Source organism: Balaenoptera borealis (genome assembly GCF_965194805.1).
Source record: "Balaenoptera borealis genome assembly, chromosome: 14".
Lineage (NCBI taxonomy): Eukaryota > Metazoa > Chordata > Mammalia > Artiodactyla > Balaenopteridae > Balaenoptera > Balaenoptera borealis.
In genome coordinates, this window is record NC_138875.1 from 81,423,850 (window position 1) to 81,443,159 (window position 19,310).

Genomic DNA, 19,310 nt, shown 5'->3' on the forward strand with positions numbered 1-19,310 from the left:
GGAACAGCGAGAAGGCCATGTGGCCAAAGCAGAGTAAGGGACGGGGAGAAGGGTAGGAGATGGGGTCTAGAGGGACAGAGGCCAGATCATTCAGAGCCTTTTAAACCAGATAATCAGTTTGGATTTATTCTTGACCTAATAGAAGGTGTAATTACCTGGGATGTTTCTTTAAGTTGCAGGTTCCCACGTTTCATCCTTGGAGACTCTGATTTATTATGGCTATGATGGGACCTAGGAATCTGTATTTTTTAAAGGTTCCTTAGGGGCCTCTGATACTGTGCCATGTTTAGCAGAGCCTGGACTACGTGATCCCTGGGTCTCTTTCAGTTTTAAAAAAGCTAAGAAGCAAAGTATTAGAACACATTTTAAAAATCTTAAATGTTACATCAGGAAGGATTCCTTTCATCTTTCCCTCCCCACTCCCTGTCAGCCTGGTAGAATTAATTCTGTTTTTGTTTGTGTTATAATCCCAGGTGAGGTACTCAACACCAGGAAGGGGAGGCCAGTGCTATTGGAAAAATAAAAGAACTACCACAACAGGGAGTGTCAAGCTGTAAGCTGCAGCAACTCCATTATACCTCTCTGCTCATCAAACCATTGTCAGGGTTTCCATCCCTGATTCTCCACCCTGCTGCTGGCAGCGATGGATGAGACATTGTCCCTGCCTTAAGCCTTGTCCGTCAGTGCCTGGCAGTAGTATCCCCCAGCTTTCCCTGCACTGGGGATAACCCACGCCTCTATTAGCACAAGTCACTGAGACCTTCCATCCGATGCCAGCACTATTTGTCATGTATTTATTCACTGCCAAACTCCTCACATCAACTCAGTTTCTGCCTGGTGCAAGGTTGCCTCAGGCACATATTTGTGTCTTGGTTTCCTGTAATACTCCAGAAAGTCCAAAATTCCATTCTTGTGTGTGTGTCCAACTCAAGACTCTGCTGGGCAATACGCATCCATTGATAAACTCACTGATCACTAAGTCATTGCAATAGTCTCCCCATCTCTTTCTTCCCTTCCTTTGAGTGTCCTAAGCCAGTGGAGTGAACCTTCTGAAATGTAAGCCAGACCACATCATCACCCATCTCAGCCACATGGGACCCAAAAGTCTTCCATGACCTATGTAGTCCAGGCTCTGCTAAACCTGGCACAGTATCAGAGGCCCCCAAGGAACTTTTTAGGAATACAGATTCCTAGGTCCCATCAAAGACCTCATCTCTGATCTCTCCTCTTATCACTCTAACCCCTGCTTGCTATTCCTTGTATATGCCAAGTGTCTTTGAACTTGCTATTCCTTCTGCCTAGAACATATTTCCACTGATTGCAGATACCTGTGTAGAAGTTGTATATTACTGAGCAGCAAAATACTCCAAATCTTTGTGGCTTAAAACAACAATAACCAGTTATGTTTTGCAGTTTCTGTGAGTCAGGAGTTTGGCTGGGTGACTGACTCAGCACTCATGAGATGGTGGTCAGATGTCAGCCACAGCTGCTATCTTATCTGAAGGCTTGACTGCGGCTGGAGGACCCACTTCCAGGGTGGCTCAGTCACATGGCTGGTAGTGCTGGCTGTTGGCAGGAGGCCTCAGTTCTGTCACATGGGCGTCTCCACAGGGCTGCTTGAGTGTCCTCACAACATGGCGACCAGCTTCCCTCAAAGTGATCAATCCAAGAGGAAGAGGCAGAAGTTGCCTTCATGACCTAGTCTTGGAAGTCACATATCATCACTTTTAATTCAGTCTGTTCATTAAAAGTGAGTCACTAGCCCATCCAGTATTCACAGGGGGGGAAATTAGGCTCCAGCTTTTTTTTTTCTCTTTTTAAAATTTATTTATTTTTTATTGACGTATAGTTGACTTACAATATTGTGTTAGTTTCAGGTGTACAGCAAAGTGATTCCATCATATGTGTGTGTGTGTGTGTGTGTGTATACACACACACACACACACACACATATAGATATTCTTTTTCAGATTATTTTCCCAAATAGGTTATTACAAAATATTGAGTATAGTTCACTGTGCCATACAGTAGGTCCTTGCTGTTTATCTGTTTTCTATATAGTAGTGTGTATCTGTTAATCCCAAACTCCTAATTTTTCCCTCCCCCTGCTTTCCCCTTTGGTAACCGTAAGTTTGTTTTCTATGTCTGTGAGTCTATTTCTGTTTTGTAAATAAGTTTATTTGTATCGGTTTTTTTAGATTCCACATATAAGTGGTATCATATGATATTTCTCTTTCTCTGTCTGACTTACTTCACTTAGTATGGTAATCTCTAGGTCTATCCATGTTGCTGCAAAAGGCACTATTTCATTCTTCTTTATGGCTGAGTAGTATTCCATCATATATATATCACATCTTCTAGGATTCAGCTTTTGATGGTATGAGTGTCAAAGAATTTGTGAACACATTTTAAAACCAACACAAACTGCAAGGTTAGTCTCTGATCCTTCAAGTCTGCACTCTCTTGTTACTTCCTAAAAAAGGCCTTCCCTGATTACTGTATACGAAATAGCAGTCACCCGCTCCCATTTCCTAGCCCCATTCCACTGATTTATTCTCTCCATAACTTATTACCAACAAATAAGCCATATTGTTACTTTCTTGTGTGTTTATTACCTGCTTTCCCATCTGTAATCTAAACTCCATGATCTCGGGGAACACCTGTGTCTTGTTCACTGCATCACCAGACTTAGAACTGGCCTGGACACACTGCAGGCACTCAGGGAATAGGCGTTAGTGAATGTTGGGTTAGCCTTGGCTAGGACAAGTGTGGGAAGAGGCAAACCTTGCTGGAGGCTGGGCAGAAACTGCAAGCTTTGAGTTATCTGAAAAGAGCCAGGGCGGCATTCCACACAGATAGACCGGAGGGAACGCAGACATGGAAATGGAACCCTCATCGTGGGAGAAGGGGTGCAGGGAGGTGTAGGGAAAACTGGAGTTCTGGTAGCATGGAGTTGGCAGTGAGGAGGGCTGGGCAGACCCGACTAGAATCTCCATCCTTCCTGGGCTTGAAGTATCTCCCAGCTCTGCTTCTAAAGATGCACCGATAAGCGGCTGACAGAGGAGGATGTGTTTTGCTGCCCTTCCTTCAATATTGACCAGGCTTGGCCTGCGCTCCTGGCAGCCCTAAGGAGCAGGGGGCTTATCAAGTGCATTCATCCTGAGTCATAAAACCGATCTTGATGCACTGGCTGCAGGAGCTCGGTGCAGGAGAAATGCTAATGCCTTTGATCGGTGCCTGACCTGGGATTTGCAGGCAGGGTGAGCAGGCAGGGATACTCGCTGGATGGTGCCAGATCCACCTGTGGCTCTCAGACTCCTGACTCTGAATGACAGGAGCCAGGAGACTTGAGTGACAGCTTCTTCAAAGGCTGAGTAACTAAGCAACTTCCTTTCCCTCTCTGGGACTCAGAGAAGGAGGTGGGACGCAGGTAATTTCCCTGTGTTATTTGGACCTCATCTCAGAGGCAGAGAAGAGAACTTCAGGCCTTCATGGGAACTGCCATCCCAAGTAGGTGAGCTCACACCTGCTAAGGACACCAAATGGGAGGTTTGGTTCACAGAGAAGTAAAGGGAAAGGGAAGTGATATTTCTTAGGCCTTCCTGTTTGCTTATATTATCTCATTTTATCTTCACAACAACTCAACAATATACGGACTGATATTATTCCCTATTTTATAGTTGAGGAAACTGCAGCTCGGAGAGGTTGAGGGACTGATCCCAGGACCTAGAGTTACTAAATCGTGAAGATAGTGTTTAAATGAAGCTGTCTCTGTGCCATACATAGATAAGGCAGAAAAGTGGGAGAGAAATGGCAAAGGAGAGTTTGAACTAATCCTATACTGCTTTGGCCTCCAATTAAGTCTTGAGGAAGGAAGTAAAATGCTGGTTTCCAGCCTCTCCCTGTGATTCAATCAGGTTAGGCTAGGCTATGCCGCAGTAACAAATAAATCCCTAAACCTCAGTGGCTTAACCTAACTAAGGCTTATTTCTGTCATGCAAAGTCTGATGTGGTCCAGGCATCTCTCCTCCATCAAGTAGCTTCACCTTTTGGAATGTGTGGCCTCCAAAGTCACTGTGACAGAGGGAGAGAGAGCTGGAGATGACACACAGATCTTACTGCCTCAAACTGGAAACAATACATATCTCTCCCATTCAGAGACCATTGACCCTTGATGGTATTATGGCCCCAACTTTACTCCGAGGGAGGTTGGAAATATTCTGACATCTATGAATGTTTGATGAACATTAAGAATCTCTGTCATATCCTAACACTTTTGCCTCCTTATTTCCTCCCCTATAGGACAGAACCCCAGAGCAGCCCCATGGTCCCAGCTCAGGATGGACCCTCGGAAAAGCTGAGCCAGCCTCTGGCCACTGAGGTCTTGGGCTCCAACAGCTGGGAGAGAGGCAAAGCCTGCCGGGAGGCCAGTCCTGCCAGAGCACACAGGTGAGACCCTGCCCCGCTCCCCTCTTCAGTCTAACAGGGAAGTTCAACTTGAGGATGGAGAGATGAAGTTTGTCTCTCTGACGACTCTTCCCCTCTCGCTTTTGCAAGTTCCTCTTTGAGATCCTTAAATCAGATCAAAACCCATCTGAGAATTAGATGGAAGCTATGAATGCCGAGAATACTCCCCAAATTCTGTGTACCATTTCGGAGGACACATAGACCCCTGAGGCTTATGAACAGGAGTCTCTAGTTAAGAGCCTGAATCCTGAGGCAGTGGCTTAGGAAGCCAGAGCAGCTCTCATGGCCGAAGTCTGCTCCTCCACCCAGGCTGCCCTCTACCCAGGCTGGCTACAGGCTTTAGTTAGTTAGGCCGTGATTTCAATGAGGGAGAAACAGTTAAGTCCTATCAGCTTGAAGAAGTGAAGTTCAACATCAGTTCCGGAGGATTATCCCCAGGAAACAGAAAAAAAATAAAGTTGTTTCCATAAGAGGCTGCAAGAGATGGAGAGAGAAGGGGAGGGGAAGGGAATTTCCATACTTTCAAATCATTGACTCCTAGACAGCCAAAGGAGACTTAGTGTGTTGTAGGGACTTGCGTTCAAACCTGCACACCATCACTTACTAACTGAGTGACCTTGGGCAAGTTTGTTTTCTTGTGTGAGCCTCAGTTTTCACAACTATAAAATGGGGATATTGAGATCTAATTCTCAAAGTCAAGTGAAGATTAAATCAGATCAGGTGTGTACAGATCCTGACAGTGAGCCTGGAATATAAGAGGACCTTAAGATGTTAGCTGGGGTCTCATGGAGCTGGAAGAGAAGGTTCTGGACATGATAATCTAAAAATGATGCTGTGTCGTCCATTTCATTGTACAGTGTCCAGGCCTCTTGCTCCCTTCCCCTATCTGTGACCTGCCCTCTGACATGAGTAAAAACCACAATATTGATGATAATCCTATTGCTAGTGATAATCAAAATCATAATAATTATAATAATAGACACTACATTTACTGTAAACTTGCTCCGTGCTGGTCCAGGGCACATCGCATGAGTAAGCTCCCTTGTTCCTTGTAACGAACTTAGGACACAGGTCTCATGTTTTATACCCATCTTACAGATGATGAAAATGATACTCATAGAGGCTGCCCAGCTAGGAAGTAATAGAGCAGTAGTTCAAATCCAAGTGTGTCCGTTTCTGGAGCCAGCATTCTTTACGGCTGCATACTTTCCCTCCACGTATCTGACCACTGTGTAGTGGACCACTGTATATGTGACCGCTGCATACTTAACTGCTGCATGTTTAACCGCCCCTTATCTCACTGTGGTGCACTTAACCACTATTCTGGCCCTACCGCCCCACTGTGTGCAAGGGCACACCTGGGAGACTGGTGCATGGAAAATAAAGAGGTAGAGGAAAGGCATCTGGGATTTAGGGAGGGGGTTAATTACCCCCCTCACAGACATCAAATCCATCCAGATTCAAGGGCTTTTTTTTTTTCCTAACAGTATTTTTTTTGACGTATAGTTAATTTGCAAAGTTGTTTTAGTTTCAAGTGTACAGTAAAATGATTCAGATATATATATATATATTCTTTTTCAGATTCTTTTCCATTATAGGTTTTTACAAGATATTGAATCTAGTTCCCTGTGCTGTACAGTAGGTCCCTGTTGTTTACCTATTTTATATATAGTGTGTATATGTTAATCCCAAGCTCCCCATTTATCTCCCCGCTCCCACCCCACTCCATAAGTTTGTTTTCTATATTTGTGAGTCTATTTCTGTTTTGTAAATAAGTTCATTTGTATTATTTTTTTAGAGTCCACAAATAAATGATATCATATGATATTTGTCTTTCTCTGTAGGGCTTTTGGGTTTTATCTCATCACTTAAATCTGAGTTTAGGATAGTGGTTCCCAAACCTTGCTCCCCTGAGACCCTGGGGTATGAGAATGAAGTGACAGTAATTGACAGAAACAATAAAATCTTTCTCTATTTTATAAGACACATTTTTAAAAGGTCTTTTCTTTCTCCTTAGGCATTTATGCCTTAAATGTTTTCAGTTTTTCTCAAATTCCTGGCAGCTGTTACACTGGGAAGTGTTTATATGAAACAAGGTGATTTAACAAGTGTCTAAATTATTTCATCCATTCATCCCTCATTTGGTCACTCAACAAATGTTTATTAGGTTCTTACTCTGTGTCAAGCCCTCGTTGAAGGAAAAATTTGGAAGTGGCCTACCGTGCTTACACAAGAGGCCTGTTTGCTTCCTGGATATGTGTGCTGTGTTTTGTGCTTTATATAACATGTAAGTGTAGTTAAGTAGCTAGGTACTTAATCCCTATGATTTTTATTTTTAACCTGCTAAAAGTGACTCTCTTGAAACTGTTCTAGATATGGCTATATGATTTTTATTGGCTGACAATGCGGAGACCTTAACATATATTCTAATCACTGTATCGTTTTTTTCTACTAACTGTAAATACCAGATTCTTAGAATGGAATTAATTATGGCAGCATTTTATGATGTTTTGTAAAGAGTTGAGTAACTTCCAAAAGATCAGCCACACAAACAAGTGTGAAAAGCTGGTTTTGTGGGAAAGCTCTCAGGCTAGGAATCACACAGGCCTCGATTCAAATTCCAACTCGGATACTTCCTTACTGTGCAGTCGTGAGCAAGGCAATTCAACTCTCTTGAGCCTGGTTTTCTTCGCCTGTAGAATGAGACAGTAAAAATCATAACACCAAGATGGCGTGCCTGTCGGAGACCCCAGTCTGCATGAGCGTCCTTTCGGAAGTAACAGCTAGCAGTCACCACTATGTTGACAGGCTCTTTGACCCTGATCCCCAGAAAGTTCTACAAGGTGTCATCTGAATACCCCTTTAGGATTTGTTAGAAAGGAGACCCGACTGCAGCTGCTGGATTGCTGCCGGGCTGAGGGACGAGAACGAGGCTGGCCACCATTCAGCAGCAGACCCTCTCGAGACTGTCTGCTTACCCTTGCTCCTGTGGGGTTACCACAGGTAGAAGCAGGAGACGGGCTCAGCAGCAGCCGACAGGCCATGACCCAGGAGGCGCAGTGAGGGACAGAGCTGCTGCTGTGTGGCTGACAGGGTCTTGGTGCTCCGGCCGGGTGTCAGGCCTGTGCCTCTTGAGGTGGGAGAGCCGAGTTCAGGACACTGGTCCACCAGAGACCTCCTGGCTCCACGTAATATCAAACAGCGAAAGCTCGTCCAGAGATCTCCATCTCAACGCTAAGACCCAGCTCCACTCAACAACCAGCAAACTACAGTGCTGGACACCCTATGCCAAACAACTAGCAAGACAGGAACGCAACCCCACCCATTAGCAGAGAGGCTGCCTAAAATCATACTAAGGTCACAAACACCCCAAAACACACCACTGGACGCAGTCCTACCCACCAGAAAGACAAGATCCAGCCTCATCCACCAGAGCACAGGCACCAGTCCCCTCCACCAGGAAGCCTACACAACCCACTGAACCAACCTCACCCACTGGGAGCAGACACCAAAAACAACGGGAACTATGAACCTCCAGGCTGTGAAAAGGAGACCCCAAACACAGTAAGTTAAGCAAAATGAGAAGACAGAAAAACACACAGCAGATGAAGGAGCAAGGTGAAAACCCACCAGACCAAACAAATGAAGAGGAAATAAGCAGTCTACCTGAAAAAGAATGCAGAGTAATGATAGTAAAGATGATCCAAAATCTTGGAAATAGAATGGAGAAAATACAGGAAACGTTTAACAAGGACCTAGAAGAACTAAAGAGCAAACAAACAATGATGAACAACACAATAAATGAAATTAAAAATTCTCTAGAAGTAATCAATAGCAGAATAACTGAAGCAGAAGAACGGATAAGTGACCTGGAAGACAAAATAGTGGAAATAACTACCACAGAGCAGAATAAAGAAAAAAAGAATGAAAAGAATTGAGGACAGTCTTAGAGACCTCTGAGACAATATTAAACACACCAACATTCGAATTATACGGGTCCCAGAAGAAGACGAGAGAAAGAAACAGACTGAGAAAATATTTGAAGAGATTATAGTTGAAAACTTCCCTAATATGGGAAAGGAAATAATCAAGTCCAGGAAGCACAGAGAGTCCCATACAGGATAAATCCAAGGAGAAGCATGCCAAGACACATATTAATCAAACTATCAAAAATTAAATACAAAGAAAAATATTAAAAGCAGCAAGGGAAAAGCAACAAATAACACACAAGGGAATCCCCATAAGGTTAACAGCTGATCTTTCAGCGGAAACTCTGCAAGCCAGAAAGGAGTGGCAAAACATATTTAAAGTGGTGAAAGGGAAAAACCTACAACGAAGATTACTCTACCCAGCAAGGATCTCATTCAGATCCGACGGAGAACTTAAAACCTTTACAGACAAGCAAAAGCTAAGAGAATTCAGCACCACCAAACCAGCTTTTCAGCAAATGCTAAAGGAATTTCTCTAGGCAGGAAACACAAGAGAAGGAAAAGGCCTTTAATAACAAACCCAAAACAGTTAAGAAAATGGTAATAGGAACATACATATCGATAATTACCTTAAATGTAAATGGATTAAATGCTCCCACCAAAAGACATAGACTGGCTGAATGGATACAAAAACAAGACCCATATGTATGCTGTCTACAAGAGACCCACTTCAGACCTAGGGACACATACAGACTGAAAGTGAGGGGATGGAGAAAGATATTCCATGCAAATGGAAATCAAAAGAAAGCTGGAGTAGCAATCGCATATCAGACAAAATAGACTTTAAAATAAAGATTATTACAAAAGACAAAGAAGGACACTACATAATGATCAAGGGATTAATCCAAGAAGAAGATATAACAATTGTAAATATTTATGCACCCAACAGAGGAACACCTCAATACATACAGCCATAAAAGGGGAAACTGACAGTAACACAATCATAGTAGGGGACTTTAACACCCACTTTCACCAATGGACAGATCATCCAAAATGAAAATAAATAAGGAAACACAAGTTTTAAATGATACATTAAACAAGATGGACTTAATTGATATTTATAAGACATTCCATCCAAAAACAACAGAATACATTTTCTTCTCAAATGCTCATGGAACATTCTCCAGGATAGATCATATCTTGGGTCACGAATCAAGCCTTGGTAAATTTAAGAAAATTGAAATCATATCAAGTATCTTTTCTGACCACAATGCTATGAGACTAGATATCAATTACAGGAAAAAATCTGTAAAAAAAATACAAACACGTGGAGGCTAAACAGTACACTACTTAATAACCAAGAGATCACTGAAGAAATCAAAGAGGAAATAAAAAAATACCTAGAAACAAATGACAATGAAAACACAACAACCCAAAACCTATGGGATGCAGCAAAAGCAGTAATAAGAGGGAAGTTTATAGCAATACAATCCTACCTCAAGAAACAAGAAACATCTCAAATAAACAACCTAACCTTACACCTAAAACAATTAGAGAAAGAAGAACAAAAAAACCCCAAAGTTAGCAGAAGGAAAGAAATCATAAAGATCAGATCAGAAATAAATGAAAAAAAAATGAAGGAATGGTAGCAAAGAGCAATAAAACTAAAAGCTGGTTCTTTGAGAAGATAAACAAAATTAATAAACCATTAGCCAGACTCATCAAGACAGAAAGAGAGAAGACTCAAATCAACAGAATTAGAAATGAAAAAGGAGAAGTAACAACTGACACTGCAGAAATACAAAGGATCATGAGAGATTACTACAGGCAACGATATGCCAATAAAATGGACAACCGGGACAAATTCTTAGAAAAGAGGAAATGGACAAATTCTTGGAAAAGCACAACCTTCCAAGACTGAACCAGGAAGAAATAGAAAATATAAACAGACCGATCACAAGCACTGAAATTGAAACTGTGATTAAAAATCTTCCAACAAACAAAAGTCCAGGACCAGATGACTTCACAGGCAAATTCTATCAAACATTTAGAGAAGAGCTAACACCTATCCTTCTCAAACTCTTCCAAAATATAGCAGAGGGAGGAACACTCCCAAACTCATTCTACGAGGCCACCATCACCCTGATACCAAAACCAGACAAAGATGTCACAAAGAAAGAAAACTACAGGCCAATATCACTGATGAACATAGATGCAAAAATCCTCAACAAAATACTAGCAAACAGAATCCAACAGCACATTAAAAGGATCATACACCATGATCAAGTGGGGTTTATCCCAGGAATGCAAGAATTCTTCAATATACGCAAATCAATCAGTGTGATAAGCCATATTAACAAACTGAAGGAGAAGAACCATATGATCATCTCAATAGAAACAGAAAAATCTTTTGACAAAATTCAACACCCACTTATGATAAAACCCTCCAGAAAATAGGCATAGAGGGAACTTACCTCAATATAATAAAGGCCATATATGACAAACCCACAGCCAACATCGTTCCCAATGGTGAAAAACTGAAACCATTTCCTCTAAGATCAGGAGCAAGACAAGGTTGTCCACTCTCACCACTATTATTCAACATAGTTTTGGGAGTTTTAGCCACAGCAATCAGAGTAGAAAAAGAAATAAAAGAAATCCAAATCAGAAAAGAAGAAGTAAAGCTGTCACTGTTTGCAGATGACATGATGCTATACGTAGAGAATCCTAAAGATGCCACCAGAAAACTACTAGAGCTAACCAATGAATTTGGTAGAGCAGCAGGATACAAAATTAATGCACAGAAATCTCTTGCATTCCTATACACTAATGATGGAAAATCTGAAAGAGAAATTAAGGAAACACTCCCATTTACCATTGCAACAAAAAGAGTAAAATACCTAGGAATAAACCTACGTGAGGAGACAAAAGACCTATGTATATGCAGAAAACTATAAGACACTGATGAAAGAAACTAAAGATGATACCAACAGATGGAGAGATATACCATGTTCTTGGATTGGAAGAATCAACATTGTGAAAATGACTATACTACCCAAAGCAATCTACAGATTCTATGCAATCCCTATCAAACTACCAATGGTATTTTTCACAGAACTAGAAAAAAAATTTCACAATTTGTATAGAAACACAAAAGGCCCCAAATAGCCAAAGCAATCTTGAGAAAGAAAAACAGAGCTGGAGAAATCAGGCTCCCTGACTTCAGACTATACTACAAAGTTACAGTCATCAAAGACAGTATGGTACTGGCACAAAAACAGAAATATAGATCAATGGAACAGGATAGAAAGCCCAGAGATAAACCCATGCACATATGGTCACCTTATTTTTGATAAAGGAGGCAAGAATATACAATGGAGAAAAGATAACCTCTTCAGTAAGTGGTGCTGGGAAAACTGGGCAGCTACACGTAAAAGAATGAAATTAGAACACTCCCTAACACCATACACAAAAATAAACTCAAAATGAATTAAAGACCTAAATGTAAGGCCAGACACTATAAAACTCTTAAGGGAAAATATAGGCAGAACACTCTGACATAAATCACAGCAAGATCTCTTCTGACCCACCTCCTAGAGTAATGGAAATAAAAACAAAAATAAACAAATGGGACCTAATGAATCTTTAAAGCTTTTGCACAGCAAAGGAAACTATAAACAAGATGAAAAGACAACCCTCAGAATGGGAGAAAATATTTGCAAACGACTCAATGGACAAAGGATTAACCTCCAAAATATATAAACAGCTCATGCAGCTCAATATTAAAGAAACAAACAACCCAATCAAAAAATGGGCAGAAGACCTAAATAGACATTTCTCCAAAGAAGACATACAGATGGCCAAGAGGCACATGAAAAGCCGCTCAACATCACTAATTATTAGAGAAATGCAAATCAAAACTACAATGAGGTAACACCTCATACCGGTCAGAATGGGCATCATCAGAAAATCTACAAACAGCAAATGCTGGAGAGGGTGTGGAGAAAAGGGAACCCTCTTGCACTGTTGGTGGGAATGTAAATTGATACAGCCACTATGGAGAACAGTATGGAGGTTCCTTCAAAAACTAAAAATAGAACTACCGTATGACCCAGCAATCCCACTACTGGGCATATACCCTGAGAAAACCATAACTCAAAAAGAGTCATGTACCACAATATTCATTGCAGCTCTATTTACAATAGCCAGGACATGGAAGCAACCTAAGTGTCCATCGACAGATGAATGGATAAAGAAGATGTGGCACATATATACAATGGAAAATGACTCAGCCATAAAAAGAAACGAAATTGAGTTATTTGTAGTGAGGTGGATGGACTTAGAGCCTGTCATACAGAGTGAAGTAAGTCAAAAAGACAAAAACAAATGCCGTATGCTAACACATATATATAGAATCTAAAAAAAAAAAAACATGGTTCTGAAGAACCTAGGGCCAGGACAGGACTAATGACGCAGATGTAGAGAATGGACTTGAGGACACGGGGAGGGGGAGGGGTTGGCTGGGACGAAGTGAGAGAGTGGCATGGACATATATACACTACCAAATGTAAAATCGATAGCTGGTGGGAAGCAGCCGCATGGCACAGGGAGATCAGCTTGGTGCTCTGTGACCACCTAGAGGGGTGGGATAGGGAGGGTGGGAGGGAGATGCAAGAGGGAGGAGATATGGGGATATATGTATATGTATAGCTGATTCACTTTGTTGTAGAGCAGAAACTAACACACCATTTTAAAGCAATTATACTCCAATAAAGATGTTAAAAAAAAAAAAATAACACCCTCAAAGTGCTTTTGTGAGCATCAAAGTATTTAAAACATTTGGTGCATAATAAGTGAATACACAGTAGCTGTATTGTTACTAATAATGACAATAACATTTTATTAAAAATCTATTTTCCCAAAGAGGTTCAGCTGGGTTGGCATGTTTCAATTCCCAAGCAGTTTTTCATCCACAACCATATCGTTTTGCCATGGGATAGTGCTTTAAAAAAAATCCCTGGAGCCTGCCCCAATTATAAAAGGAGATAACTTGACTTCATTTAACTGCAGCCTGAGCATTTGAATTTAATTGAACAGCAAATAATTATTCCTGAAAAGTGGAGGATTTTGAGGTTCCTTGAAGCGATATAAGAAATGTATCTTGTTACATTAGACCTTGGCAAATATACTTTTAATAATCAGCTGCTACTTAACCTACCTTCTGCCTCCTATTTAATTTCCAGCAGGAACTACAGACATGATGTATTGGGGAGAGAGGGTGCTGAACTGCCGATTAATTATTTAAAAACTGATTTATTTACCAAGGTGAGCCATTTGCAAATTCAATAATAAATCTATTAAGGAGCAGTTAACCTCTATAACTCTGATTTAACTAATCAATTGATGTTTGGGTAACGTACAGCATCTGTCGCATTAGGTCAGCATTAACTCCTTATTTGAGGCATTTAATCTGAAGTGTAACCAAATCAGCCATGAGGTGGTAATTAAGTATTCACTATGGGTCCTTCACCCTCCAAGGAACTGGATCCTTTCCCAGCAGCAACAGCCCTGACTGGGGGTTTGGGGAACCCTGTGTCCTCTAATGCCCAGTTCTGTTTTCCCCTCAGTGCCTCCCAAGGCAAAGACTTGACGCCACCCCCTTCCTCCAGGGGGAAGAAGAAAAAGAAGAAAGCTACCCGGAAGAAGAGAAGGAGGTGAGGGCCCCAAGGGACATGGAACACTGAAGATGGGGGAATGGACAAAAGAGGGGTAATAAGGGCTTTGGAGTCAGACAGTGACTCCCCTGGGATTCAGATCCCCTCTATGCCTCTGAACTAGCTGTGTGACCTTGGGCAAGTCACTTCACCTCTCTGAGCCTGTTTCCACTTCTGTAAAATGGTGGAAATACCTGCCTCTTGGGGTTTTAGGTGAATTAGGTGATAAAATGGATGTGGAAGCAGCTGTCACAGTGTCTGGCACATAGTAAATGACTAGTCTGAAGCATAGTCATGACCATGCATATTTACTTATTTATTTATTTTTGGAGACCTCACGTATGTGAACGGCTGTACCAAGCACTGTGATCTCCATGATCTCTTTTATGCTTGACCACGATCTAGCAGGCAGGCATTATTATCCCCATTTTATTTTTATTAAAAAAAATTTCCCAGTTTTACTGAGATATAATTGACCTATAACATTGTATTAGCCCAAGGTTACAGCGTCATGATTTGACATATGTTTATATTGCTAAATGATTACCACAGTAAGTGTGGTTAACCTATCCATCACCTCATATAGTTACAATGGTTTTTCTTGTGATGAGATCTTTTAAGATCTAATCTCTTAGCAGTACAGTATTGTCAACTCTAGTCACCATGACTCATTTCTCTTATAGCTATTACCCCCATTTTAGAGATGAGAAAATAAAGTCTCAGAGAGGAGGTGACAGAACCTACAGACACTTGATTCCGGGCTCCTCAGTTGCTTCCACCACACACAAATGCCAAGGATAATGGACTTTATATTTTTGGCCAGCTATTGACTCTTTTGAACCCTGTGAGGTTTTTCTATGTACAATACCTTTTAATTTTTTTGTATTTAAAAATATTGTCAGATTTTCTTCTAGGCTGTCAATCCCTAGACTAAAAGCAGGTTCAGTGTTCCACACCCCAAGGGGTGATCAGAGAGATGTTCCTTAGAGGGGCGAGTTAAAAATCCCAGCAAACCTTGGAGGCAGTATTTGAAGAAGCCTGCAGGGGGCAGCAGAGAGCAGAGTCTGGATGACTCAGGCCCTAACTCCAGGTTTTCCGGGGCCCTGTTCCCTCCACACCCCTTTCACCTAGTTCTAAGGGGCTAGGCCCAAAGAGGACCCAGAGGGGACTGTGAATGAAGACCCTGAGTTCCATCCATTCTAGGGCGAGGGGTGGAATTGGGGTAAGTGGCCTGAGCTTCCTGATTTTAGGTATGGACAGGAGAACATGTCAAAGGAGGAAACCAGAGGGATCAGACTCCCATCATTCATTTATTCATTCATTCAGTATGTCCAGTGAGCACTCTTTGGGGACAAGTGCTATGATTCCCTAAGTCCGATTGTTTCTCAACCCTGCATCTCCCCCTGCAGACATGTTTTATTTGACCTGCAAAGTGTTTTTTGTCTTTTTAATTGGTGGCCATATTTTAAAACCAGGAGATGTCACACGAAAATATGTTTTTCTGGCAACTTCTTTTTTTTTTTTTTTTTTTTTTTTCTTCTGGCAACTTCTATTCAAAAGGCAGGAGCTCTAGAAGCCCAAGCCTGCATTCCTACCTGAGACCTTCAGCTGATCTGAGAAGCAGCCATACCCCTGGGTCAGGTGCTCTCTGGTTCACCACAGGCCTCACCACTCCTTACTGTCTCCCCTGCTACCCCCCCCCCCAACCTGCTGCATCCATTTAAGCTATCTGAGAGGCAGGCCTCTGTTGGTGTTGAGTTTGCAGCTCCTGATACGCTTCAACCATGGTATTTTATCAGTGGGAGAACAGGAGACTTGGAGTGAGCAGTGACATGCCCGAGGTGACTTATAAATTAATGGTAGAGTCAGAATTGGAACTCGGGTTACCCGAACCTCAGCCTTGAGTCATAATCATGATTCTAGGGCGTCTCTGTTTCTCGGGTAACCCCTTCATGGCACCACCATGCTGAGTGCATCCTGGCAAGATCTCCTGCAGGGGTTTGGTCTTACCAGGGAGACATAGGGTGGAGCAGAGGAGAGACCTTTAAAGTATGTGCAGTTTTGGAAGAGGGCAGCAGACAAAAATAAATATTTATGGCCTGACCAGGAGGGCAGCTATGGGTGCTATAGTGATTGACAGCAAAGCCCCTGGGATCAGTGAGTCTTCAGTTTGAATCTCAGCTCACCCACCTTGTTAGCTGTGTGTCTTTGGGCAAGTCACTTTACCTCTCTGAACCCTGCTTTCTTTGTCTGAAAAGGGAGGGTAGCAATTGTACCTACCTAAGAAGTGTGTGGAAGGATTAAATGAGATAATACATGTAGTAAAACACGTGGTAACATTTGAAACAAATGCAAACTAACTCTACAAATTATCATCCTTGATGTGTGTTACTGAAAGAGCTGAGGCATGTCTGGGGGCTGGAGAAGGGTCTCTATGAAACCAACCCTGACCCTCAAAGCCTCCCTCTGAAGTGTGTCTCCCCTCCCCGGCAGGTCCCCATCATATAGCCCATCGCCTGTCAAGAAAAAGAAGAAGAAAAGTTCCAAGAAACATAAGAGACACAGGTACTGTCCTTCCTCCTCTGCAAATAAACAGGGATGTTCCCGCTGGGGTGAGGGTGGAGGTGACAGTGGATGGCACTGCAAGGTCATTTGGAAGCTTATCATTTCATTTATAAAAAAATCCTCATCTATGTGTTGTCGTGTATTTGTATCTCGTCTAACTTGGGACTCTGGTTGCAAGGACGAGAGGCCCACGAATGCTAACTCAGACCAGAGGGGAATTTGTTCTAAGGAGACAGGAATGTCTCAGGGACCAGCCAGGCCTCAGTGAGGGGCTAGAACTGACGAATGGAAAGCTGACACAACCCCAGCCGGGCCCCCTGGTGCACACGGGGACGTGGAGTCTGCACCCTGTTCCTGTCTCTTCATGTTGCAGACCCAGCCACAGGAAGATGCTGTATCTCTCGGTCTTGTTCCTTATTCCAAATTCCCAAGGAGAGACCTTTCTGGTTGGTCCAACTATGTCCTAGAGAATGGGATCCTGTGAAACATGGCTTCTGGATCGTACGCCCTTGTGGACAGTGGTTAAGGGGCATTAGGAACTGGACACACAGTCCCAAAGGAGCTCACTATACACATGTGCATGTACACACACACACACACACACACACACACACACACACACACACACACACACATGCTTATGGGGAAAAATAAAAGACAGGAAGGCTATGCACCAGAGGTCTCAAATCTGTGGTTAATGGGCCAAGCCAACATTTTATAATTGAAAGATTTCACAATACAAAAATCAAAGTTTTCCTGCTCCTCTGTAAAATCAGAAGCTCTCTCTTCATTGGACCGGTTTTCCCACAGGCAGCCATCAGCTGGAGCTGAGGAGTTGCTGTGTGTTTAGACAGAGCGGAGGTGCTGCACTGTCCCCACCTAACCTGCTCCCCTCCATCTACACACGTTTACAGAGCTTGTTTGGCCCCCTGGGCTCAGAGAGTGTGAAGCTATCTTTGGAAGTTAAGCTATTTGCTGTGGTTGGCTGTGGATGACAGGGAAAGAGCGGTTTATATTTTATTTTTGCTTATCTGTATCTTCCAATTTTCCTACACGGGTGGTGGATTATTTGTGCAATTAAACCATCGCAGCAGAACAAAAGGTAAGAGGTCATTTGGGTTCACCTCCCGCCGCATCTCACCCTCTCGTTCAAAGTAGCCCCCACGTGGCTTTTCCCAACCCAGGGGTGTGGGTGCCTTTCAGCCCTTGTGGCCAGAAAGGTCTCAACTCAGTTTGGTCTCACCGATTATGTCTACCACCTGCCCAGACACGCCAACTGATGCTGAGTTTGTGCTCAAGACAAGGTGTGGGCAAACCAATTGTAAAATGTTGCTAATTTGGTGTTCGAAACTTTCCCAACACAGAGTCCTTTGTCGAGGCAGGGCCTGCCTGTGACCGCAGACTGCCGTCTCGTCACCTTCCTATGCTGAGCAGTTTGTCCCAGTTTAGGGGTTGGAGGGGAAGCAGGAGCATTTTTCTACATGGATCTTGGGAGCCAAGTGGCTTCTTAGTCAAGGGCTTCTTCTCATGGGAAGGAGACTAGGCCAGAGGGTTGGAAACAGACTTGCTTTCTGGGGGCTACCGGTGGCCCAGGGGTTGCTGGAGGTTTGGAGGGAAGAAGGACCACGACATGGGGAATTAGGAGGGGGAGATACAAACGCCGGTTCTTCCCAAGCCCTCATCTACTGAGCATAGCTCTAATTCTAGTCCATTTTCTCCAAGTTCCTGAAATGTTTGGTTAGTGATGGTTGACTTTTTGGAGCTGGGATCGAGGGGTAGAGGATGCATTGAGCTTTTTTTTCTCCCTTTCAATTAAGTAAGGCTTCAAGGTTTAAAATATATATATATCCCATTTTTCACATCTATTTATTGAATACCCATTGTGTGTCACGGATTAGGATTCAGGGCCCTGAGAACAGAGCAGCGAGCAGAACCCAGTTCCTGCCCTCAAGTTGCTCACGTTCTAGTGGGGAAAATGGTGGTCATATTACGCAGAAGTCTGTACCATAGTGAGGCTAAGCTCAGAAGCTCGCCCAGGGTTTGTGGGAACAGAGAGGAGGCACCAGGCCAGCCTGAGTGGATTGGAAAATGCTACAAGGAGAAGATGACATCTGTGTGGGGCTCTGAAGAATGAATCGGGGTTACATAGGTGAAGCTGTGTGGCCCTTGGCAACTTAACTAACTTCTCTGAGCTTCAGCGTCTTTGTTAAATGGTTGTTAATAGTACTTCACAGGTTTGGGGAAGAGACTGAATGAGACAAAGCATGTATGTGAGACACGCTTAGCACGGAGCCTGGCCACCAGTAAAGAGTTCCACATGTGGAAGTCGGTTGTCCCATGAAGATGAAAATGATGATGATGATGATGATGAAGCATCCACAACTAGGGAGAGAAAAGACCAAAGTGAGACTTGGGGGGAGGGAAGAGGCAGAGGGACTCTCTTCTGGCCCCTCATGCAACCTTTTCCAGGACAGGCTTACTGACAAATTTGGGTGAGGATTGAAACTCTAGTAGGTTTTGACCTGGAAATTCAAAACGCAAACCAATGTTTCCCATATGACCTTCAAATCTAAAAGAGGAGGAGGATTTGCTAGGTGTCCCGGTCCCCTTGTAGCCTGATGACAAATGCACTGAT

At 42.8% G+C, this 19,310-nt stretch overlaps 1 protein-coding gene across 1 annotated transcript in view; it reads left to right on the top strand.

The window, feature by feature from the left end:
* SRRM4 (serine/arginine repetitive matrix 4) overlaps positions 1–19,310 on the top strand; it is a 162,511-nt gene that overhangs the window by 109,840 nt on the left and 33,361 nt on the right. Inside the window, exons 2-4 of the mRNA XM_082355937.1 lie at positions 4,303–4,449; positions 14,024–14,110; positions 16,604–16,675. Coding sequence (XP_082212063.1) covers positions 4,303–4,449; positions 14,024–14,110; positions 16,604–16,675 — 306 coding nt within the window. The remainder of the gene's footprint in view (positions 1–4,302; positions 4,450–14,023; positions 14,111–16,603; positions 16,676–19,310) is intronic.